The sequence below is a fragment of the Muscardinus avellanarius genome, assembly GCF_963383645.1.
Source record: "Muscardinus avellanarius genome assembly, chromosome: 22".
In the NCBI taxonomy this organism is placed as follows: Eukaryota; Metazoa; Chordata; class Mammalia; order Rodentia; family Gliridae; genus Muscardinus; species Muscardinus avellanarius.
This window is the reverse complement of record NC_137808.1, coordinates 407,008-431,491: the sequence shown is the minus strand read 5'-3', so window position 1 is coordinate 431,491 and position 24,484 is coordinate 407,008. Positions and strand designations below refer to the sequence as shown.

At 49.4% G+C, this 24,484-nt stretch overlaps 2 protein-coding genes across 2 annotated transcripts in view; both read left to right on the top strand.

The window, feature by feature from the left end:
• The window catches only part of LOC308278394 (CCA tRNA nucleotidyltransferase 1, mitochondrial-like), a gene marked incomplete at both ends in the record, with an annotated part of 995,237 nt that overhangs the window by 927,814 nt on the left and 42,939 nt on the right, over positions 1-24,484 (top strand).
• TATDN2 (TatD DNase domain containing 2) lies at positions 179-21,354 on the top strand (the record flags this gene model as incomplete). The annotated part of the gene is made up of 6 exons (XM_080718013.1): positions 179-574; positions 7,413-7,910; positions 13,392-14,282; positions 18,858-18,985; positions 20,625-20,808; positions 21,214-21,354. 6 exons carry the CDS (start codon positions 179-181, stop codon positions 21,352-21,354), a joined length of 2,238 nt encoding a protein of 745 aa, XP_080574139.1.

The following is a 24,484-nucleotide window of genomic DNA, read 5'->3' as shown; positions in this document are numbered from 1 at the left end:
GACCTCGAGGCGCCGGCTCGGGGCGCGGGGACCCTCCGGAGGCCGCGGCGCGCCGAAGCCCCGAGGACTGTGATGGGCCGCGGAAGGGCGAGGGAAAGGTCGGTGAGGCCGGCCCCGGGCGGGGAGCCGCGGCGGGGAGCCCCGGGGCTCACGCGGCCCCTTCACCTGGCAGGTGCCCATGGCGTCGGAGCGGCGCAAGGTCAGGTACCACTGGAGCGGCTCTTCGGAAGGGGGTCCCAGCAAGCGCAGCCGCCTCCGGGGGCCCGGTGAAGTGGCCCCCTCCAGCCGGCCGGCACGACCCCGAGGGGGCGGCGGCCTCCAGCGCCTGAAAGTCGCGAAGGGGGACCATGAGGCCGGCGCCCCGAGGTCGTCCCGGAGCCCCTCCCGCCGCAGAAATTCCTCCTCCTCTGCCTCGTCCCATTCCTCGGGCCCGGGTGTGGGCGGGGTCGCCCCCAGAGGCTGCCTGAATCGGAGCGCTCGGGGGTCCCCGCCCTGGAAGGCATCCCCCGTGCGCCCGGCCAGCGCCTCCCTAGAAGAAATGGCTTCTCTAGAGGAGGAAGCCTGCAGCCTGAAGGTGAGTGGCTGCGGGGACGTGAAGGGTGGAGCCCTTCTTCTGTGGCTCGAGAGGTTGGGGATGGGAATTCGGTGTGAGGAGACTTTAAAAAAAAAAAACAAAAAAACTTGTCCTCGGAGGTCTTCCCTACTCCACCCAAAAAGAGAACACCGCGGAGGCCTGAAGTTCGCTAGACAGTTTCCAGACTTGGTAGTACCGTGGAACCACTTAGAAAGCTTTAACTTCCTCCATCCCACAGAAAGAGATTCTGCTGGGCCAAGGCGTTGTCTGGGCTTCCAGGTTTTTTTTCCCGCTTCCCGGGTAATTGTAGTGCGCTCAGCCCAGAGAATCGTTGCAGTGAAAGGTAGGTTTGCACGTTCAAGAGGCAGATGGCGTGGGCTTCATTTGGTTGATAACTTGAAGGAATGCTGGCCATGTGCTTGCTCCGAATCACAGAGCCAAGGAATTTGTTTCTTGGTATGGCTTTTCACCGATGCCGTGGTTTCCAGCATGTCGGCGTTTTTGTGTGGCGCCGTTATCTTAGTTTGGTGTTTTTGTATTGAAGGTTAACGTAATCTGGTTCCTCGGGGTTTCTCATGTACTTGAAGTGACAGAGGGGTGTTTTAGGAGAGAAGGCCCTTTTTTCAGCTACTTGTCCAGCCGTCTGGCTTTGATCTGATGCTTATTGACGGCCTAGTTCTAGGTAGGTGGGACTCGCCAAAAAGAATACAGATCACTGCCTTCCTCAGAAATCGCCTTGTAGATTTTGGAGCACCAGACTTAAAAGAGCAGGAAGAGCTCTGAAATGCAGAGGAGTGCAGAAAAAGTCTCAAGTCGGTTGAGATGGGGTCTACCCAGAGGAAGTTGTCTTACAGAAACAGCAAAAGCAGGCCCCAAGCCAGGCGTGGTGGCGCATGCTTGTAATACCAAGTATTTGGGAGGCTGAGACAGGAAGATCTCGGGGTAGAGGCCAGCCTCAGCTATTTAGGCCCTCCGCAACTTAGTGAGACCCTGTTTCAAAATAAAGACCAGATATAGGACTAGAATGTGTAGCTTGGAATGCCTCTGGTTTCAATACCCATTACCACAAACAACAAAACCCTAAGGAAAGTAGGTTTATTTTGAAGCCCTTCCTCGGTGGTCTTTCTTTCTTTCTTTCTTTCTTTCTTTCTTTCTTTCTTTACTTTATTTCTTATTTCTTTCTTTCCTTCTGTACTGGGATTCCTGGAAACCCTTCTACCTCCAGGCCACACTCCCAGACCTATTTTATATTTTTTATTTGGAAACAGGGTCTCTTAAGCCAGCGAGGCTGGCTTCGAACCAGCCTCCTGTCTCTGCCTCCCAACCGCCGGGATTACAAGCGTGCGCCACCACACCCGGCTCTTTCTTTTTTTTTTTGCGGGTCTGGGGATGGAATCTAGAGGCATTCGACCTTCGAGCTACACCCCCCTGCCCTATTTTTTATTCTTTATTTTGAAACAGGGTCTCACTAAGTTGCGAAGGGCCTCACTAAGTAGCCGAAGCTGTCCACGAACCGTGATCCTCCGGTCTCAGCCTCCCGAATGCTGGGATGCTGGGATTATAAGCGTGCGTCACCATGCCCGGTCTGGGTGGTTTCTTTTGTGTGGCTGAGAAATAAGTTTGTATTTGACTGTTTATCCAGGGCAGCTCTTGGCTAAATGCTCCATGTATTTTTCTAATATGGATCTCATCTCACGGTCTGAACGCATAAGCACTTGAATTTTTCCCCCTCTTAATTCACAAATAATGGTTAGAATGTTGGAAGGTTGTTTTTGGTACTAAATATATGGAATATGACTCACATGTAATGTGTATATGGGACTTTATTCATATATATATATATATTTTTGCCGTACTGGGGATGGAACCCAGGTACATTCTACCTCCGAGCCACATCCCTAGCACTAGTTTTTAGTCTTTTTAAAATTTTTTTTTTTTTTTTTGGTGGTACTGGGGTTCCTGGAAGCCCTTCTACCTCCGGGCTACACTCCCACAGGCTACACTCCCAGACCTAGTTTTTAACTTTATGTGGAAACAGGGTCTCTTAAACCAGCGAGGCTGGCTCCGAACAAGCGCGATCCTCCTGTCTCTGCCTCCCAAGCGCGGGGATTACAAGCGTGCGCCACCACGCCCGGCGTCTTTTTTAAAATTTTTGAAACAGGATCTCACTGAGTTGCAAAGGGCCTTGCTAAGTAGCTGAGACTGTTCACGAACCGGGATCCTCTCGGCTCAGCCTCCCGAATGCTGGGATTACAAACTGGGATTATATGGCCACCACGCCCAGCTCATAGAGCTTTCTTATTGGGATTTGTTTGTGATGGTGGTGGTACTGCAGATTGGCTCATCTCTGAGCTATGCCCCCAGCCCTTTTTATTTTGAGACAGGGTCTCTCCACTAAATTACTGAGACTGACCCTGAAGCTGCCATCCTCCTATCTCAGTTTCTCAAGTACTTGGATTACAAGTGTGTGCCGCCACACCCAAGGAAAGGCCGATTGGCTTTGGCTTTGTAGAAAGGACGCGTCAGGTGTGGATATGAGGTGAAGCTATTGAGGTTATCAGTAGAATTGCCCATCTCTAGCACTGCCAAGGTCTTTTCCTAGAGCAGTACCTGTGAACAACGCATAGCCTTTCTCTTCCTGGTGAGTTACAAAGCTCAGTTAGCTTTCCGTCATCTCACCTTTCCTTCCCCCTTTGCTCTGCAGTGGTGTGGGAACTTGTTTGTCTAGTAAGTCCTCAGCTGAGGAGCTCCAGCAGGAGCAACATATCTCTTCCAAGGCCACCACCACTTCCTATCTTTCCCACCCACCTGTTCTGTAAACTTGAGAGGTACAACTTTGGCTTTGTGCACCCCAGCCTTCAACATAGAGCTCTGTGTGTTTTTTGTTTGTTTGTTTGTTTATTTATTTATCTTTTTTGTAGAACTGGTTATTGAACCAGGGGCATTCTACTTCTGAGCTATACTCCCAGTCTAAGTTTTTTTGGGGGGGCTGGGTATTGGACTTAGGGGCACTCTACCTCTGAGCTACATCCCCAGCCCAATTTTTTTTATTCTTTATTTTGAAACAGGGCCTTACTAAGTTGTGGAGGGCCGCGCTAAGTAGCTAAGGCTGGCCACAAACCAGAAATCTTTCTGTCTCAGCCTCCCAAATGCTGAGATTACAGATGTGCACCACCACCCCCGATTTTATTCTTTATTTTGAAACAGGATCTCACTAAATTGCAGAGGGCCTCACTAAGTAGCTGAGGCTGGCTGCAAACCTGTGATCCTCTTGTTTCAGCCTCCCAAGTTCTAGAGTTACAGGTGTGTGCCAACATGCCTGGCTGGATTTCTGCAGGCTTACCTTGAACTTGCCGCTTTCCTAACTCAGACTCTCAAGTACTGGGATTACCTGCACAGCTTTACTCTTTTTAAAACACGTTTAAGCCAGACATAGTGGTGCACACTTACTATCCTAGTACTTGGGAGGCTGAGATAGGAGGATCACAGGTTTACAGCCAGCCTCAGATACTTAGTGAGGCCCTTCGCAACTTAGACCCTGTTTCAAAATAAAGAATAAAAAAGCCGGGTGTGGTAGTTCACGCATGTAATTCCAGCATTCGGGAGACTAAGACCGGCGAATTGGTCCGTGGATAGCCTCAGCTACTTTAATAAGGCCCTCTGCAACTCAGTGAGACTCTGTCTGAATAAAATATAGGGCTGGGGGTGTAGCTTGTAGGTCAAATGCCACTGGGTTCCATCCCCAGACCCAAACAAAAAGAATAAAAGAGCTGGGTATCACTCAGACCTAGAATGTCCCTTGTTTCAATCCCCAGTTCCGTAAAACCAACAAAACAAATCCCACACATTTAAATTAACATCATTTTGCATATTTATGGGGTACAGTGCGATATTTCAATACTTTTATATAATGGTAATTGACATATACCTTAAACATTTATTTTTTTATTTTTTGGTGGTACTGGGATTCCTGGAAACCCTTCTACTTCTACCTCCGGGCTACACTCCCAGACCTATTTATATTTTTTTTATTTGGAAACAGGGTCACTTCAGCCAGCAAGGCTGGCTTGGAACCTGTGTGATCTTCCTGTCTCTGCCTCCCAAGTGCAGGGATTACAAGCGTGTGCTACCATTAGTCTTTTCTTGATGGGGCACTTAAAAATCCTCTTTGCATAGCTGTTTTGAAGTGTACAGCTAGGTGTCAACGGTGCCTTTCTTTTTTCTCTCTTTTTTTTTTTGGTCTTGGGTTTTGAACCTAAGGCCATTGTACCTCTGAGCTATACCTCCAGCCCCCTACTTTTTTTTGTGATACCAGGGTGGAACCCAAGAGCATTCTACCTCCAAGCTATATTTCCAGGCCTATTTTTCATCCTTTTATTTTGAGACAGGGTAGCACTAAGTTGCAGAGGGCCTCACTGAGTAGCTGGAGCTGCCTGAGGAAGTGCAATCCTTCTATCTCAGCCTCCCAAGTACTGGGATTCCAAGGGTGCACCACCATGCCTGGGGACTGGGGTTTATTTTATTTTATTTTATTTTTGAAATGGGGCCTGTGTTACTCGGTTTTGCTCAGCATTACTTGAACTGTTTCATTCATCAGGTCTTCTTCCCTTGATTCTCTTCCACTATTTTACTGGAACTTCTCATTTATCTGAAGTGTCTTTTTGTTTCCCATTTTCTCTATCTCCACATGTGAGAGAAAATACATCACTTGGTTTCTTGTGTGTACTGGGGGAGGGTTACTGGGAGGATCAAACCCAGGGACAATCTACCTGTGATTTTTTTTTTTTTTTTTTCGTGTCTGGGATGGAACCCAGGAACATTCGACCTCCAAGTTACACCCCCTGCCCTATTTTTTATTATTTATTTTGAAACAGGGTCTCTCTAAGTTTCGGAAGGCTTAAGTAGCTGAGGCTGTCCGCGAACCACGACCCTCTGGTCTCAGCCTCCCAACTGCTGGGATTGCAAGCGGGCCGGCTCCCTGCCCTTTTTTTTTTTTTTAATTCTTTACTTTGAAACAGGGTCTCACTGAGTTGCAAAGGGCCTCACTAAGTAGCTGAGGCTGGCTGCAAACCGATCCTCCAGAATGCCGGGATTACAAGTGTGCGCCGCCACGCCCAGCTCCTTTTTATTTTGAAACAGCGGCTTTCCAGAGCGTCTTAACTCTGGATCTCAGTTTTAGAGCAAATAAATATTGTATACAAATGGGCAGGTGTTTTCCTCATGGCTTGTGGAACGAGGGGCCCAGAGGGGGGAAGAAGAAAGAGGCTGAGAGTTCACATCTCTCAGGTAGGAGGAGGCAGGGAGGGAAGTTAGGGGGGCAGGAATACTGGGGATTAAATCCGGGGAGCTCCACCACTGAGCTCCACCTCCAGCCTTTTTATTTTGAAAAAGTAGTCTCCTTAAATTGACCAGGCTGGCCTTGAACTTCTGATCTACCTCCCTTAAACCTCTCCGGTTCCTGGGATTACAGCCATGCACAGTAACACCCTTAGAGGGTTTTCTTTACTTTTTTTTTCTTTTTGAAACTGGGGATTAAACCCAGGGGCTTTCTACCTCTAAGCTATACCTCTAGCCCTATTTATTTATTTAGTTTGTTTTTTTGTATTACTGGGGTTGGAACCCAGGGCCATTCTACCTCCAAACTAAACCCCCAGCCCTATGTCTTATTCTTTATTTTATTTATTTATTTTGGTGGTACTGGGGTTCCTGGAAACCCTTCTACCTCCGGCCTACACTCCCAGAGATAATTTTTTATATTTTTATTTGGAAACAGGGTCTCTTAATCCAGCGTGGCTGGCTTCGAACCTGCGCGATCCTCCTGTCTTCGCCTCCCCAGCGTGGCTGTTACAAGATGCGCCACCACACCCGGCTTATTATTTTAAAACAGTTGCATAGGGCCTCAGTAGATGAAGCTGTCCCAGAACTGTGATCTTCTATCTCTGCCTCCCCAATACTGGGATTACAGGCGTGTACCACCACGCCCGGTTCACTTCTTATTTTTTGTTTTCAAACAAGTTCTCACTAAATTGCCAAGGGTCTTGAAAAGTTGCTGAGGCTGGCCTCAAACCTGCGATCCTCCTGTTTCAGCTTCCCAGATACCTAGATAACAGGTGGGTGTCACTGTGCACAGCTCTGTTAGAGTCTTAATAGACCCTGGTGTGCAGTCTGGGAAGAATGGTTAGTAAAGTAGTTCACAGAAAGCTTTGAGCAGGCTCTGGGTAGAGGGGAAAAGCTGGCTCAGGACTTGGGAGACTGGAGTCTTGTGAGAGGTGGGAGCAGCCCTGCCTCCCACTGGTCCTCTGGTTTCCTGGACTCAGGTGTAGACTTGGGCTAGTTGGTTTCTGGGTTGTCTCTCTGACCTGTGCAGTGGTCTTTGTTTTCCTGGAGTATTTCTTGTCTAGACTGTTAATCTTCGCTTGTTTCTTTCTACTGCATAAAAGGGTGGTGCTACTGGTGGGTGTGGTGCTAGCCATCTGTAAGCTCAGTTTTGGGGAGGCTGAGAGGAGAGCATCGAAGGCCAGTCTGAGCCACTTAGCAAGACCCTGTTTCAAAAGAAAAAGGGCTGGGAGGTGTAGCTTAAAGGTAGAACGACCGTGGCTTCTATCCCCAGAACACACACACACAAAGAGCAGGCATCATCCGGAGAGCCCGGGAGGCGAGTGGTGAGAATGGCAGCAGTCCGTCCCTCTGCAGGGACGCTCTTGGGAGGGCGTCTTCCCAGCCTTGTCACTTCCCCTTCGACGGTGGAACCACCACTGTTTGTAGTTTGTCAAATGCTTCATGTCTGAAATGTTCTTGACACCTTTTCCAAGAAAATCTTTGTTTTTTTTCCTCCTAGGTTGATTCTAAAGATAGTTCTCGTGACTCCACGAACTCTGAATTTGCAGCTGAAGCTGAGGGCCAGAATGCTGCTATGGAAGAGCCAGACAAAGCCCAGAGAAGGAAGCGGGATAGGCTTCGAGACCAAGGCTGCACCGTGATCTACCTGAAGGCCATCCAGGGCATCCTGGGGAAGGCGGCACCCAGGCGGAAGGGAGAGGCTGCCAGCAGCAGGGAGAAGCCCAGCCCCGGAGAGCGTCCCAGTGCGAGGGACCGGCCCGCCAGGAGGGCCACGGCCCCTGCCCCCCAAAAGCAGAAAGCCTCTTCTCCAGAGGTCAGAGTGGAGGAGGCAAAGCCCGAGCCAGACAGCAGCCTCCTTGGCGACCGGCGAGTGGTTCTAGACCCTGAGGAGGCGCCCAGGGAGGAGCCACTTGGCGATCGAGGGCCGGCCGTCCACAGTCCTCCCTCCCCACTAGAGTTTTTGGGTGACTCTGACTCTCATTTAGAAGTCCAGAAGGTAAGTAAGGCATTCACTAAGCATCTGGTTTAAGATCTCTTGATGAAATATATTTGGTATTAGGTCTTTCTAGTTTCTTTATGAATGATATTTTCAACATAGGTAAACACTGTTTCAAAACAAAATAGAAAAGTTTGGAGTGTAGCTTAGAAGTAGAATGCCCCTGGGTTCAATCTACACCCCCCCCTCCCCCCACACACACACAAAGGCAATACTTACTCTAAGGACTCCAGGAAACAAGTTGGTGGTTCTCTTCCTACATTCCTTTCAGAGTTATTGATAAACTTCTGTCTTTTCTTTAAAAAAAAAAAAGTTGTTTTCTGTTTTGTTTTTTTCAGTAATGGGAATGGAACCCAGGGACATTCTACCTCCAAGCTATAACCCCAGCCCTATTTTTTCTTTATTTTGAAACAGTCTCAGGAGTTGCAAAGGGCCTCACTAAGTAGTAGCTGAGGCTGTCTGTGAACTGCTAGAAGGATTCTATCTCTGAGCTATGCGCTGCAATCCTTTTTAAAATTTTTAGTTTTTTTTTTTTTTTGGTTACTGGGATTGAACCCAAGGGACATTCTACCTTCTACCTTCAACCCTAGCCTTCCCCCCTTTTTGTTTTGTGGTACAGGGTCTCACTAAGTCGCGGAGGGCCTCACAAGTTGCTGAGGTGGCTGTGAATCTGCAGTCTTCCTATCTTAGCTTCCTAAGTACTGGGGTTACGAGTGTGCACCACCATGCCTAGCTACTTTGTTGTTTTGAAGCAGCATCTTGCAAGTTTGCGGAGTCAAGCTGTCCTCAAATCTGTGCTTCTTCAGTTTTAGCCCTGTGATGGGATTATAGGTGTGAGCCATCATACCCAGCTTAATTTTTTAGTTTTGAAACAGGATTTTGCTAAGTTGCTCAGGCTAGCCTTGAACCTGTGATCCTCCTGTATCAGCCTCCCAAGTACTGGAATTACAAGCATGTGCCACCACACCTAGTGTTGCAGGATTTTATTTATTTATTTTTTGGTGATACTAGTGATGGAACCCAGGGGCATTCTACCTCTGAGCTGCACCCCCAGCTCTTTTTTTTTTTTTTTTTTTTTTGAAACAGGGTCTCATTAAGTTGCAAAGGGCCTTACTAAGTATGTGAGGCTAGCCATGAACCTGGATCCTCCTGTCTGAGCCTCCCAAATGCTGAGATTAATTAACTCCCGGCTTTTGCAGGATCTTTTAAGAAACTCCAAAACAAACACTTTTCACATAGACAATAGAGCCTTTAATGTTGATACAGTGAGTGGTTTAAGTTTCACATTTTGTTTCATGGTGGTTTTAGTTTCTTTGAAACAGGATCCAAATAAGAGATGTATAGAACAGTTCTAAGTACAGCAAGAGTCTTGGTTTTTGTAGATTTTTTTCTACCTCTGAGCTACACTGCCAGCCCTATTTTCATTCTTTATTGGGACCTCACTAAGTAACTGAGGCTGTCTTTATGGCCCTCCCTCCTTCACTGTCCCCCATTTCTCACAGTGTGTGATTTGTTCGTTGTAAACAGAGGGGTCGTTGTGGTTTCCCGCAGCTGAGATTCAGCAGGCAGTGAGACGGAACACAATTTTGAGAATCTGTGTATCTGCTGTTTGAAGTTTCATCCCAAGTTGCAAATAGCTGTTCCTGTTGCATTTCAGGCTGTCTGATTTTCTTTTTTCCTGGAGACGCTTTTGAAATTGCCATAACAGCACCTCCAATTCTTTTTAACGTTAATTTTCTTTTTCATGGTACTGGGGATGGATCGTAGGGGTTCTCTAGCATTGAGCTGCATTCCTAGCCCTTTTTTTATTTTTTTAAAATTTTGAGACATGGTCGTCCTAAGTTACCCAGGCTGGCCTTGAATTGCAGTTGCCTGTCTCAGCCTTTAAAGTTGTTGTGTATGTCACTGAGCTCAGCTGAATTTTTATTATGTGAATTTTTTTTTTTTTTTTTTTTTTTTTTTTTTTTTTTTTGGTGGTACTGGGGTTCCTGGAAGCCCTTCTACCTCTGGGCTACACTCCCAGACCTATTTTTACATTTTTATATTTGGAAACAGGGTCTCCTAAGCCAACGCGTATGTGAATTATTTAACTACAGAAATGTTAAAAAAAAAAAAAAAAAACTTTGTCGGATTTCTTGCTCAAAGTATCTGCCATTGGCAAATATAGATGGTTTTGTTAACAGAAAATTGTGGCACTCAAAGTATTTGTGTTTTTTTAAAGCATGAGTTGATAATCTTTTTGCTTAGTATATATAAGCCTTGTCTGCATCAAAATTACATAGAGAAGTAAGCACATGTGGAACCTGTTGAATCGCAATATCTCAGGGTAGAGCATCTTAGAAATTGGTTTTATTTTTTTGGTATGCGATTGAACCCAGGGCCTATACCCCCCAGCCCTTTTTATGTTTGTTTGTCTATTTATTTATTTATTCATTGGTGTACTGGGGATGGAACCCTTCTACTTCCGGGCTACACTGCCAGACCTATTTTTATATTTTTTATTTGGAAACAAGGTCTCTTAAGCCAATGAGGCTGGCTTTGAACCTGTGTGATCCTCCTGTCTCCTCCGCCTCCCAAGCGCGGGGATTACAAGCGTGTGCTACGATGCCCGGCTCGCTCGCTCTTTCTTTCTTCCTCTCTTCTCTTCTCTTCTCTTCTCTTCTCTTCTCTTCTCTTTTCTTTTCTTTTCTTTCTGGTCTGGGGATGGAACCCAGGGACATTTGACCTCCGAGCTACACCCCCTGCCCTGATTTTTATTCTTTATTTTTGAAACAGGGTCTCACTAAGTTGTGGAGAGCCTCACGAAGTAGCTTAGGCTGTCTGCAAACCACGATTCTCCGGTCTCGGCCTCCTAAATCCTGGGATTACATGCGTGCACCACCATGCCTGGCTATTTTTTATTCTTTATTTTGAAACTGGGTCTCACAGAGTTGCAGAGGGCCTCACTTAATTAGCTGAGGCTGTCCCTGAACTGTGATCCTCCGGCCTCAGCATCCCGAATGCTGGGATTACAAGCTACAAGCCTGTGCCACCACTGCCTGGTTTTATTTTTTTAAACAGTATCTTGATAAATTATTAAGGGTCTTTCTAAGTGACTCATTCTGGCCTTGAACCTGGTCTTAAAACTGTTTAAGCTGGGTGTGGTGTCTGATGCTTATAATCCCAGCACTTGGGAGGCTGAGACAGGAGGATTGCATAGGTTCGAAGCCAGCCTCAGCTACTTAGGCTCTCAGCAACTTAGAACCTGTTTTCCAGTTAGAATATAAAATAGGTCTAGGAGTGTAGCTTGGGGGTAGAAAGCCCCTGGGTTCCATCCCAGTACCACAAAAACAAAACAAAACAAAAACTGTTTAAAATGCTTCTGAGTTGAGCCAGCTATGGTGGCGCGGAGTTTGTAATCCCAGCACTTGGGAGGCTGAAACAAGGACTGCAGGTTTGAGGCCAGCCTCAGCTACTGAGTGAGGTCCTCCACAACTTAGTGAGCCCCAGTTTCAAAACAAAGAATAAAAAATAGAGCTGGAGTGTAGTTCGAAGGTAGAATGCCCGGGTTCAGTCCCCAGTACCACAAAAAAAACAACAATAACAACAACAACAAAAAAAAAAAAATGCTTTTTTTGGTCGTATGACATCACGCGAGGCTCAGTTCAGCTACTTAGGCCCTGAAGCTACGTTCAGGAACCATTGTACCATTTTTCTACATATTAACGCAGCAGGTGGTTGTGAGCACTTACTGTTTGCGAGATCCTGTTCTGGGTGTTTGGGAAACAGTAAAAAAAAAAAAAAAAGTTGAAATTCTTGACCATGTGGAGCCTGTGTTCTATTAGGGCTAAATTGATGTAACGTAAGATATGTTGGTTCTGGTAACTATTGCTGGCTATCATTTTGTTTTTGGTTTTGTGGATGAGCAAATTAAAGTCTAGCCCTGGCAGACCTCACTCTGCAGTGGGGCTCTTTCCTGTGGTGCAGGGGCCACGGCCATCCCACCGGGGTGGGTGTCCCAGGTGCTCAGGCGGGCTGCAGTTGATGCCGCTGCCGGCTTCTGCGGTTGTCGGCTGCCACTTGCCTGCAGGACCTCCAGCAGGTGCCTTGGGCCAGCCTCCTTCTGACCTGGCGAGACTTCTGCGTTGTTCTCTTGGCCGCATGAGAGCCCCTGGTAGCCCAGACTCAGAAGGGGCAGAGCCCCAGAACTCACCTCAGTGAGGGTAGCTCAGGTGATTTGGGGGCACATCTTTGAACTGCCACTGTGGTTGTAGTCTTGCAGTTTGAACGTATGGGAGACAGTATTAGGTGTCACCATTTTTGAGTTTTTCTCAGGAGTGATTATTAAGAGAGGAAGCACAGGGCTGGGTATGGTGGCGCACACCTGTAGTCCTAGTACTTGGAAGGCTAAAACAGGAAGATCACAGGTTTTGGAACAACAGAGACCCTGTTTCAAAATAAAAAATAAACACTTGGGATGCTGAGGTAGGAGAATCACAGGTATGAGGCCAGCCTCAGCAAATTAGCAAGACTCAGCTACTTAGTGAGACCCTGTTTCAAAATTTAAAAACAGAAAAAAGAAGTAGCATGGCCCTGGATTCAATTCTGTGGTCCAGTCAAAACAAGCAAGGCGTGTGGCACACATTTGTAAACCCAGTCCATGGGAGGCTGAAACAGGATCGCAGTTCTGAAACCAGCCCCAGCAAATGATCAAAACTCTGTTTCCACATTAAAAATAAAATAGGTGTGGGGGTATAGCCAGGAGGTAGAATGTCCCCGGGTTCAACCCTTAGCCTCTGTCCCTCTGTCTGTCTGTCTGTCTGTCTGTCTGTCTGTCTCTCTCCCCCCTCCTCCCTCCCTCCCTCTCTCTCCCTTCCTCTCCCTTTCTCTCCCTCTCTCTCCTCTCTCCTCTCTTTCTCCAGGAGAGGGAGCACAGGCATAGCACGTCTCTAGGCTAATGCAGGGTCTCGGCTTGATTTCCTGACCCTGTATGCTGTCAAGGCTGTGGCCACAGCCTGGCACACTTTCCCACGTCCAGAAAAGAGTGGGCATCGGTGCTCTGAGGCCCAGCCTGCCAGTCACTGACACGTACCGCAGGCTGGGTAGGTTATGAGGGAAAGAGGCCTTTTTTGGCTTTCGGTTCTGGTCCCAAGTTGAGGGGCTGCCTGTGGAGATGGCCTTGCTGCTGAGCCCCAAGGTGGGGCAGGCTTTCGTAGTCATAGGCAGGAGACAGGTAGTCTGTGTTTATCATGTTTTGGTCTCTGTGCCTCTTCTCATAAAGCCACCAACCTTCCATCATGAGGGCTCCCTGAGGACTTCTCCTCATCACCTCCCGGAGGCCTGCCTCCATATACCAGGTTCCAGCAGTTTCCCCTTCTTAGTGCAGTGGGAATTCACTGCTAGCCTGAGTTCTAGAGGCGACAGGCCATCCTCCCCAGCACCAGGTTTGGGGACTTTTCCCGTGGGAAGCCTAACTTGTTGCTGTTTTCTCCCTTTCTGCAGCACAGAGACAGGGAGGTGGTGATCGAGCCCCCCTCTTCAGGAAGTGACTGGTCCGATGTAGATGAGGTCTCCACAGTCAGGTTTTCTCAGGAGGAGCCCGTCTCGCAGAAATACTCAGCAGCTCCAGAGCCTTCCTCCTTCCCCACTGACTTCGTGATGTACCCTCCTCATTTGTACAGTAGTCCCTGGTGTGACTACGCCAGCTACTGGAACAGCAGCCCCAGGACTCCTGGCTGCCCCTCAGCGGGGAGCAGCAACCACAGCGCCGCCCAGGCTGCGAGGGGCGGCCGCGGGCCCCGGAGCGAGCGTCCCCCCAGCTCCGCAGCGAGCTCGCAGGACCTCTCCAGAGGCCTGGAGGCCTGTGGCGCAGAGGAGGGCCGGTCCCAGAGCTCCCGTTCAGCCCGTTCCTCCAGAAGCTCCCGGGAAGCAGCAGTAAAGGAGAAAAGAACCTTCCGAGAGGAGACGCCACCCCGTGCTGGCGGAGGCCAGGAGTCTGGCTCCCTGCCCAGGAGCCACCGCGAGCCGGGCCTGGAGGAGGGCTTCATCGATACCCACTGTCACCTGGACATGCTCTACTCCAAGTTGTCCTTCAAAGGGACCTTTACAAAGTTCAGAAAGATTTACAGTAGCTCCTTCCCTAAGGAGTTTCAGGGCTGCATCTCAGACTTCTGTGATCCTCGGACGCTGACGGATTGCTTATGGGAGGAGCTGCTGAAAGAGGACCTGGTTTGGGGGGCTTTTGGCTGTCACCCCCATTTTGCACGGTACTACAGTGAGAGTCAAGAGAGAAACCTTTTGCAAGCCCTAAGGCACCCCAAAGCCGTGGCATTCGGGGAGATGGGCTTGGATTACTCTTACAAGTGCACCACGCCAGTTCCGGAGCAGCATAAGGTAACCCAGCTCCTCTGGCCTGCTCGCCTAATTCTTCCTGTAGTCCCTGGAGCCTTCACAGTGAGGCTTCTGCTTTTGGAGCTTGCACATTTAGCATCTCTAAAAATTTCCTTGCTCCTGTCCACCAGATTCTGTGGACGTCACTTGTTAAATTCTTCTGTGTTTCTTTCTTTTCTTTTTTTGTGTGGCAGTACTGGGGATGGAACCCAGGGGCATTCTATCTCTGAGCTACACCCCCAGCCCTGTATTTTATTTGGAAACAGGGACTCCCTAAGTAGCTGGGGTTGTCTGAATCTGTGATCCACTTGTCTCGGGCCTGTACCACCATACCTGTCTTTCAGCTGTGGGTTGAACCAAGGGCACTGGGCTCTACACCATTCTACCAGCGTTCTTATGTAAGGGGGGGGGGAGGCATTTTGTGACTTTATGGCTAATATCAGTGTGAATCTTTCCTTTTTGGGAATCAACAAATTTTGTGTTTTTGTTTTCTGAAGCTAAATATATTCATTACAGAATATCTAAAAGCAAACCAAAAATGTATAAAAAAGTAATTCTCACTCAACTAGAGATAATGACCATTATCTTAACCTTTTTTCCCCCTCCATAAATATACAATATATATATGTTTGGCAATTGGGGAATATTGAATCCAGGGACATTTTACCTCTGAGCTATACCCCTAGCACATTTTATTGTGTGTGTGTGTGTGTGTGTGTGTGTGTGTGTTACTGGGGACTGAATCCAGGGGCACTCTACGTCTGGGCTACACCCATCCCTATTCTTTTTTTTTTTTTTTTTTTTTGGTGGTACTGGGGTTCCTGGAAGTCCTTCTACCTCCGGGCTACACTCACAGACCTATTTTATATTCTTATTTAGAAACAGGGTCTCCTAAGCCAGCAAGCGTGGCTGGCTTCGAACCTGCGCGATCCTCCTGTCTCTGCCTCCCAAGCGTGGGGATTATAAGGGTGTGCCACCACGCCCAGCCTACACCCATCCCTATTCTAATTTCATTTGGAAACAGGGTTTCGCTAGGTTGATGTGTCTTACTACTTGCTGAGACTGGCCTCGAACCTAGATCCTCCTGTCTCATCCTCCCAAGTACTGGGATCACAAGCATGTACCACCATGCCCGACTTTTATTTTTATTTTGCTGAGGGTCTTGCTAAGTTATTGAGGTTGGCTTGGAACTTGCGTTCCTCCCAAGTACTGAGATTACAAGTGTGTGCAGGCATGCCCAGCGCCCGACATTTTCTGAGCATGGCATTTTGGCAGAGCCAGAGTCTCTAGTATTTCATAGGAAGTGTTTGCTTGGAAAGAACGGGCCCTCTCTGGGATCTGCTGTTGGGAGGGCATGAGGGCTACTCTCCTAGAGGAGGCCTGGGCGGCGTGACATGCGTGGAGCGCCTTACTTGTCCAGGATTTGGTCTGCCTTTGGTGCTGTCCCAAATCTGGCTTGAGGTGTGATTTATTAGCCAGAAGTAAATAGTAAAAACCTCATCAGAACATGTGGAACCAAAAATAGGGTTGGGGGTGTAGCTTGGAGGTAGAATGCCCCTGGGTTCAATCCCCAGCACCACGCACATACACAAAAAGCCATTCAGAATGGAGTGTTATTTGGCCGGGTGTAGAATAAAAAAAATAGGGCTGGGGGTGTAGATTGGAGATAGAATACCCTGGATTCCATCCCCAGTACCGCAAAAAAAAAAAAAAAAAAAACCCAAAAAACTGTGTTGTATGTATGTAATTTTATCTATTTTTTTCCCCCTCGGATTGAACGCAGTCACTGTACCACTGAATGACATCTCCAGCCTTATTTATTTTGTGGTACTGGAGATTGAACCCGGAGGTATTCTACCTCCAGAACTCTTCTTTTTGGTTTCTTATTTTGAAATAGGGTCTCACTAAGTTGTGGAGGGTCTCATGCGGTTGCTGATGCTGGCCATGAACCTGCGATCTTTCTGTCTCGGTCTCCCAAGTACTGGGATACAAATTTTGCTATTGTAAGAGGTGGCAAGTGTATGACTATTTACAATAACTTATAAATATTCTCAAGTGGACATCACTTAACTCTACCAAAACCATCTCCTTATAATTCGATGCTAGATATGCAAACATGAATTATATTCCACAGTTAAACTAGTGGAGCCCGGTGTGGTGGCGCCTGTTGGGAGGCTAGGACAGGAAGACTGCAGGTTTGTGGCCAGTCTCAGCAGCTAAGGGAGGCCCTGTTTCCAAAACTAAAAGAAGGGCGGGGAATGTACCTCAGAGATAGAGTGGCCCTGGCTTCAAGCTCCAGTTCTGTAAAAAACAAACTCAAAAAACTAAAAGTAGGTTCTAGCCCTAATTTTGAATTTGTATTATTAGCAATATGTGTATTTTACTAATTTAAAAGTAATTGGAATTTTTTTTTAAAAGTGCCGTCACATGGTGTGGTGCTGTAATCCCAGCACTTGGGAGGTTGAGATGAGAGGGTCTCAGGTTCGAGACCTGCATGTGATAATATAGGGAGACCCCATTTCAAAATAAAAGAGGGCTGGGGTACAGATCAAAGGTACAGCACCCCTGGGGTCCAGCCCCAGCCCCAGACACACACAAAGAGAAATGGAGTTCATCTGTAGGTGTTGACCTAGGATACCCAGTTTTGGTGGAGTAGAGAAAACAGATTGTAGAAAAATAGTATTTATTTATTTGTTTATTTATTTATTTTTGGATATTGAGGATGGAACCCAGGAGCATGCTACCTCTGAACTATACCCCCAGCCTTATTTTTTATTCTTTTTTGTTTGTTTGTTTTTTGACGGTACTGGGGGTGGAACCCAGAGGGTTTCTACCTCTGGGCTATACTCCCAGACCTATTTAATATTTTATTTGGAAACAGGGTCTCGCCAAAATTGCTGAGCGCCTCACTTAGTAGCTGAGGCTGGCTTCAAGCCTGTGCGATCCTCCTGTCTCAGCCTCCCAAGCGCGGGGATGACAAGTGTGCGCCACTATGCCTGGCTTTTTTTTTTTTTTTTTTTTTTTTTTTTTTTTTGGTGGTACTGGGGGTGGAACCCAGGGGCTTTCTACCTCCGGACTACACTCCCAGACCTATTTTATACTTTATTTGGAAACAGGGTCTCACTAAGTTGCTGAGAGCCTCACTAAGTAGCTGAGGCTGGCTTCGAACCTGTGCGATCCTCCTGTCTCAGCCTCCCAAGCTCGGGGATTACAAGGGTGCGCCACCACGCCCGGCATATGCCTGGCTTTTTTATTCTTTATTTTGGAATAGGGTCTCACTAAGTTGTGGAAGGCCTCACTAAATAGCTGAGGCTAGCCTCAAAACTGCAATCCTCCTGTTTCAGCCTCCCAAGTACTGGGATTACAAGTGTATACCACCATGTCCAACTCTCTAGTGTTTGTTTGTTTGTTTGTTTGTTTTGCGGTACTGCAGATGGAACTCAGAGGCATTCTACCCCTGAGTACACCCCTAGCCCTATTTTTTTTTCTTTTTTTTTTTTTTTCTTTTTTTTTTCAGGTTTGGGGATGGAACCCAGATGCATTTGACTTCCGAGATAAATCCCCTGCCCAATTTTTTATTCTTTTTTTTTTTTTTTTTTTTTAAGTGGTACTGGGTTTCCTGGAAGCCCTTCTACCTCCGGGCTACACTCCCAGACCTTTTTTTTTTTTTTTTTTTTCCTTTGGAAACAGGGTCTCTTAAGCCAGTGGGGCTGGCTTGGAACCTGCGCGATCCTCCTGTCTCTGCCTCCCAAGCGCGGGGATGACAAGCGTGCGCCGCCACGCCCGGCCCTATTTTGAAACAGGGTCTATTTTGAAACAGGGTCTCACCGAGTTGCAGAGGGCCTCACTAAGTAGTGAGGCTGTCCGTGTACTGCGATCCTCCAGTCTCAGCCTCAGCCTCCCAAATGCTGGGACTACAAGCGTGTGCAATGCCCAGCTTCTGGCGTTTATTTTTTCAACAAGTACTTGAGGACCTTTTGAGAGGTGGTCATTGTGCTGGTGTGTTGTGGGCTTACAGTTCTCTGGCTTGGGCAGAGGTCTGGAGTCTTGCCCTCTGAGGAGTCCGGGTGGGGCCAGCAAGGTGGGGGTGTTAGCTTGTTTTGACCCTTGGTCCTGTCCTGCCGCTGCGCCCTGGGCACGCCTGCGAGGAGGTTGTGGTGGAGGCTGCCTTGTCTCCTGGCTCTGGACTCCAGCCTGCATGGTGCTGGCCCTCAGGGCCTGCGGGCAGCGCCCCCTGCAGGAGCTGGCGAAGAATGCACGTCTCACCTGCCGGCCGGCCCTGTGCACTCACAGGCCCCAGGAAGTTCTCAGAGAACAGTGTCCATGCTCATGTAATTTAAAATAGTGAATTGGCGCCAGGAGTGGTGGTGCGTGCCTGTGATCCCAGTTCTTGGGAGACTGAGAAAAGAGGACTGCAGGTTCGAGGCCAGACTCAGGAACTTAGTGAGTCCCTGTTTCAAGATTAAAAAAAAAACTAAAAGGATTGGAGGTGTAGCTCAGATGCCTGTTGAGCTGGGATTCGGGGGCAGTGGGTTTTGGACACGCCGCTGAGCAGCTGGTGTCTCTGTCTTCTCCCAGGTATTTGAAAGGCAGCTTCAGCTGGCTGTGTCCCTCAAGAAGCCCCTGGTCATCCACTGCCGAGAAGCGGACGAAGATCTGCTGGACATCATGAAAAAATTTGTGCCCTCTGACTACAAAATCCATAGGTCAGAGGCCACAGCTTCAGCGAGCAAACGAGACGTTAGCTGGAAAAAGGAAAACATGCTAATATTATGTCTTTGTTTTTTTCCTTCCATGAGGCCACTCTGGGATCCAGACCCCCATTATATGTCTATGTAGTAACTTTTCTAAAGAATTGAGTCGAGCCTGGTAAAGTTTCTGATACTTTGAGACACTTTCGAATTTTTGCCTACAAAATTGTGACTCTGCTTGGCCCATGGTTTGAGCAAATGCCTCCAAGTGAGCCGGGCGTGGTGGCGCACGCTTGTCATCCCGGCATTCGGGAGGCTGAGACCGGAGGATCGCGGTTCGCGGCCAGCCTCAGCTACTTAGTGAGGCCCTCTGCAACTCAGTGAGACCCTGTTTCAAAATAAAGAATAAAAAATAGGGCAGGGGGTGTCGCTTGGAGGTAGAATGCCCCTGGGTTCCATCCCCAGAACCAAAAAAAAAAAAAAAAATGCCTCCACGTCACCAGTGAGTAGGAAGGGCCTTGAGTTCTCAGAGAGCAGGACTGCCGGCCGGGCTGGTGGCGCACGCCTGTGATCCCAGCTCTTGGGAGGCGGAGGCAGGAGATCGCAGGCTCAAACCAGTCTTGGCAACTCAGCAAGGCCTTGTTACCAAATAAAATTGGGCTAGGGTATAACTCAGAGGAAGAATGCCCAGAAAGACATTTCCCCCTTACCAAATTTGAAAATTTGAAAGATCCTTTCCCATAGGTGCTGTTAACATCCAGGATGTGTCTTATCTAAATGGTAACCCTTTTTTTTTTTTTTTTTTTTTTTGAGGCACTGGGGATTGAAGCCAGGGGCATTATACTTCCAAGCTTTACTACCCCAGCCCTACTTTGTATTCTTTATTCTTTCTTTCTTTCTTTATTTTGCAGGTCTGGTGATGGAACCCAGGGGCATTTGACCTCTGAGCTACACCCCCTGCCCTGTTCTTTATTCTTTACTTTGAAACAGGGTCTCACTGAGTTACAGAGGGCCTCACTAAGTAGCTGAGGCTGTCCACGAACCGCAGTCCTCTGGTGTCAGTCTCCTGAATGCTGGGATTACAAGCGTGCGCCACCACGCCTGGCTCGTGTATTCTTTATCTTGAAACAGGGTCTTACTAAGTTGTGGAGGGCCTCACTAGGTAGCTGAGGCTGGCCTCAAACCTGCAATCCTCTTGTCTCAGCCTCCCAAGTACTGGGATGACAAGAGTGCGCTGTCACGCCCAGTTTTTATTTTTATTTTGAAACAGGGTCTCACTGAGTTGCTGTGGCTGCCTCGAGCCTGTGAGCTCCCTGTCCGGCTTTAGTGCCTTCATTGCAGTACACTTGACAGAGCTGGAGCTGGAGCCCCAAGGGCCAGGTTTCCCTTTGCTCCTGCCCCGTGCCTCGCCAGCCCGCTCCCCGCACTGCTGCCGTGTGTGATGGTGGCGACGGTCTTAGCGGCCCCCTGGGTGGGTGGTGTTGAGCCTCGCTCCCCGCCCGTCTTGGTCTTTCCATGCTGAAAGCAGCTCGAGCGCGCGCTTTCTGTGGAGCTTCCCTTAGATGCAGCCCGCTCTTTCTGGAACGCATCGGAGGGTTCCTGGGTCAGGAGGGCGCTGCGGGGCCCGAGCCCTGACCTGCAGTTCTGCCCGCAGGCACTGCTTCACCGGCAGCTATCCTGTCATCGAGCCCCTGTTGAAGCACTTCCCCAACATGTCCGTGGGCTTCACAGCAGTCCTGACCTACTCCTCCGCCTGGGAGGCCCGGGACGCTGTGAAACAGATCCCCCTGGAGAGGATCATCGTGGAGACCGACGCGCCCTACTTCCTCCCTCGCCAGGTAGGCGCGTCCTCGGGCCCAGTGAAGCCCGGGGTGGGGGGAGGCGGGCTCCCGCACCAGCTCAGCAGGGCCCGAGCCCCAGTGACTTGCAGGCCCCAGCCTGGGCCGCACAGCTGTCTCCTCGTTGTTGTTCTGCAGAACTGAAAGTCTAGGGGGCTGAGAAGCTGAAGGGTAACCACTCTCTTCCAGGCAGTGCAAAGCCCAACCCTGTAGAGGGCAGTCCACGGAAGCGTGGGACCCTGCTCACCCAGAGCCCCATGACTAGGACTCTCCCTGCACCTGCAGGTAAAGGGGTCTCTACAGGGCAGCCCCGAAGAGGTCCTTGCTGGGGAAGGGACGGGAGGGAGCTCACTCCAGCTGTGCGCAGGAGGCACAGCGATGCCCTGAACGCTTGCTGTCTTCCAGGTTTCCAAGAGCCTCTGCCAGTATGCCCACCCGGGCCTGGCCCTGCATACCGTCCGAGAGATCGCCAGGGTCAAGGATGAGCCACTCTCCCGCACCCTGGCCGTCTTGCGGGAGAACACCAGTCGCCTCTACAATCTCTGAGGAGGTGGGTGCCATCTGGAATCTCCCGGAAAAGGGTGAGGAGGTTCTCGTGTTTTTAAAAACCAGAACAAAAGTGGCACATGCTTATAATCCCAGTACTTGGGAAGCTGAGACCATCTTATACCCCATTAAGATGTATGATTACAATGCACCAATAAATAAATATGTATTGGAACAAGCAGCTGGGTGTGGTGGTGCATGCTTGTAATCCTAGTACTTGGGAGGCTAAGATTGGAGGATTGCAGATTTGAGACCAGCCTCAGCAAGTTAGACCCTGTTTTTAAAATGGGGGTGGCGGACTAGAGCTCAAAGGTAGAATAAGCTAGAGGTAGTACTAGAAATAAATATGAGAATGAGCGGATCCTTGGCTGCATTTTCTTCTTTTTTATTTTTTGTGGTGCTGGCTTGAACCCAGGGACGTTCCACCTCCAAGCTGTATCCCAGCCTGACTTTACTTTCTATTCGAGGCAGGATCTTGCTATGGTGCTGGGGCTGGCTGTGAACCTGGGATTCTCCTGCTCCCAAGTATTTTGTCTCCTCTTTCCCCCTCTCCTTTCTCTTTTCCTGTCCCCTTCCTTCTTTCTCCCTCCCTGCTTCTCTCTTCCCGAGGCTGCCCTACCTCTGAGATACACCCTCAGCCCTTTCTTATTTTTACTTATTTTGGAGTACTGGGGATGGAACCCAGGGGCATTCTGTCTCTGAGCTACACTCCCAGCCCTATTTTTTATTCTTTATTTTGAAACAGGGTCTCACTGAGTTGCGAGGGCCTCACTAAGTAGCTGAGGCTGGCCTCGAACCATGATCCTCCTGTCTCAGCCTCCCAAGTACTAGGATACAAGTGTGCACCACCCCACCCAGCTCCTTTTTTACTTGAAACAGTCTCGCTAAGTTGTGGAGGGCCTCGCTCAGTTGCCGAGGTTGGCCTTGGCCCCACGATCCTCCTGTCTCAGCCTCCCGTGACTCGCAGGCGTGTGCCACCATCCACGCTGTGCCCTTCCTTCCTTTATTCCTTCATTCCTTCTTTCCTTCCTTCACGAGGCCTATATCTCCTTCCTTTCCTTCTTCCTTTCTTATACTAGGGAGTAAACCCAGAGGTGTTCTGCCTCTGAGCTACATTCCCCAGCCCTGTTTTATTTTGAAACAAGAGTTTCACTAAATTATAGAGCCTTGCTAAGTTACTGAGACTGGTCAAGAACCTGTGACCTTATTTTAACCTCCCAAGTACTAGGTTACAAGTTTGCACTATCATGCCTGACTTTAGACCCTTGTTTGTTTGTGTGTGGTACTGAGGATTGAACTTGGGCATTCTACCGCCTGAGCTACACCTCCACCCCTATTTTTATTCTTTATTTTGAAACAGTATCTCACTAAATTGCAAAGGGCCTCACTAAGTAGCTGAGGCTGGCCACAAACTGCGATCCTCCTGTCTCAGCCTCCCCAGTGCTGGAATTGCAAGAGGAGGGTGCTACAACGCCAACCTTAGGCCTGTGGTTTCTTTTTTTCTTTCTTTTTTTTTTTTTTTTGGTGGTACTGGGGTTCCTGGAAACCCTTCTACCTCCGGCCTACACTCCCAGACCTATTTTTTAAAAATTTTTATTTGGAAACAGGGTCTCTTAAGCCAGTGAGGCTGGCTTCGAACCTGTGCAATCCTCCTGTCTCCGGGGGGGATTACAAGCGTGCGCCACCACGCCTGGCGGCCTGTAGTTTCTTAACATAGAAAATGTAAATGTAGATTCAGAGAGATACCTGGCTTGTCTTGTGTGACCTTGGCTTGGAACCTTTTATCTTTCAGACCTGCAGATTGACCAGCAGCTCGGGGAGCGCAGCTTGGGCTCCGACCCACCTGCCCTGGTCGAGGCCCTGTTTGTGGAGCCCCTTGGAACAGATAGGCCAGGGCAGGCTGCTTTCCTGGAGGCCTCTCCTGGAGGCCCCTCTGCCTGGCAGGTGGTCAGCCGGGCTGACCTCAGGTGAGGGGTCGTCTGCTCGGGCTGCAGTGCTCTGGGCGCTCAGTGGAGAGAAAGGTAACGACGCATTGGGGGTGCAGCGAGTGTGCCAGGCGCTGCTTTCCGTGGCCCGTTTTCGAGCAGTGTGTGAATAGTCACCCTCCTGCTGCGTCCTGCCTCTTCTGAGTGGAAGTCACTCGGGGCAAGTGCGGTGGAGACCCGTCTCTGAGGTTTGCTTTCTGGCAATCAGGGATGTCACCCCTTCCATCCTTGGATAACTTCTGTATGGCTGTCCCTGTTGCCATGCCAACCCCAGCATCAACACAAGCAGAAGGACCACAGCTGCCACCCTCGTCAGTATGGAAGTACACAGACTCGCTCCTTGTCCTTGGAAAGTCCTGGCTGATAGACACTGGAGGCAGACCGGCCTGCTGAAGGAAGAGGCCCCCCAAGAAGGTGCTCCTGCTGCTTGGAACAGCCGGATAGAGCGCCTGCCTGCAGCGCCAGGCAGGCTGGCCGTCCAGCCAAGTGTCGGGCCCGGCCTCCCTGTGTCCCTCTGGACCACGATGAGCTCCCGTTGGGGCCGCTGTTGCTGCCCTGGAGTGCCCGCCACCAGGGGCAGCCAAACCTGTCCCGTTGTCCAGAACCCCGGGTGGCGCAGCGCGCCTGCTGCACACGCGGGGCAGGCCCCAGTCTCCAGCACGGCGGTCCTCCTGCTGGCCCGCACTCGGCTTGCCTCTTCTGCGTCTGGCACCCTGATTCAGAGGAGAGAGCTTCTCCTTGGACTCGAGCAGCCTGGTGATGTCAGGTGGGAAATGCTTCTGTGCTCCACGTGGCCCCGGGAAGACTGTTCATAGGCCCCAGAGGGCATGGTCCCTGTCAGTGTGCGGACTCCGGCAGGCTTTCCAGAAGGATCCCCACCTGATCCCACCTGATCTTTCCTCCTGCTTGCTGGAGGCTTTGATTGCGATCCCTCACTTGCAGTGGATTTCTGCCCCTGAGTGTCTTTGGAAGGCAAGAGCGGGAGCCAGAGAGAATGGCTCTTGCAGTGTGGAGTCTCGATCCCGCAGCACTGGCCTGGGAAGTGGGCCCCACTGCAGCTGCCTCCCCAGGGCAGCGGCTTTATCTGCGCCTCAGGTTTTCCGGTGTGGGAGATTCGGGGCCTCGAGCTCCTGTTTGAAAACTTT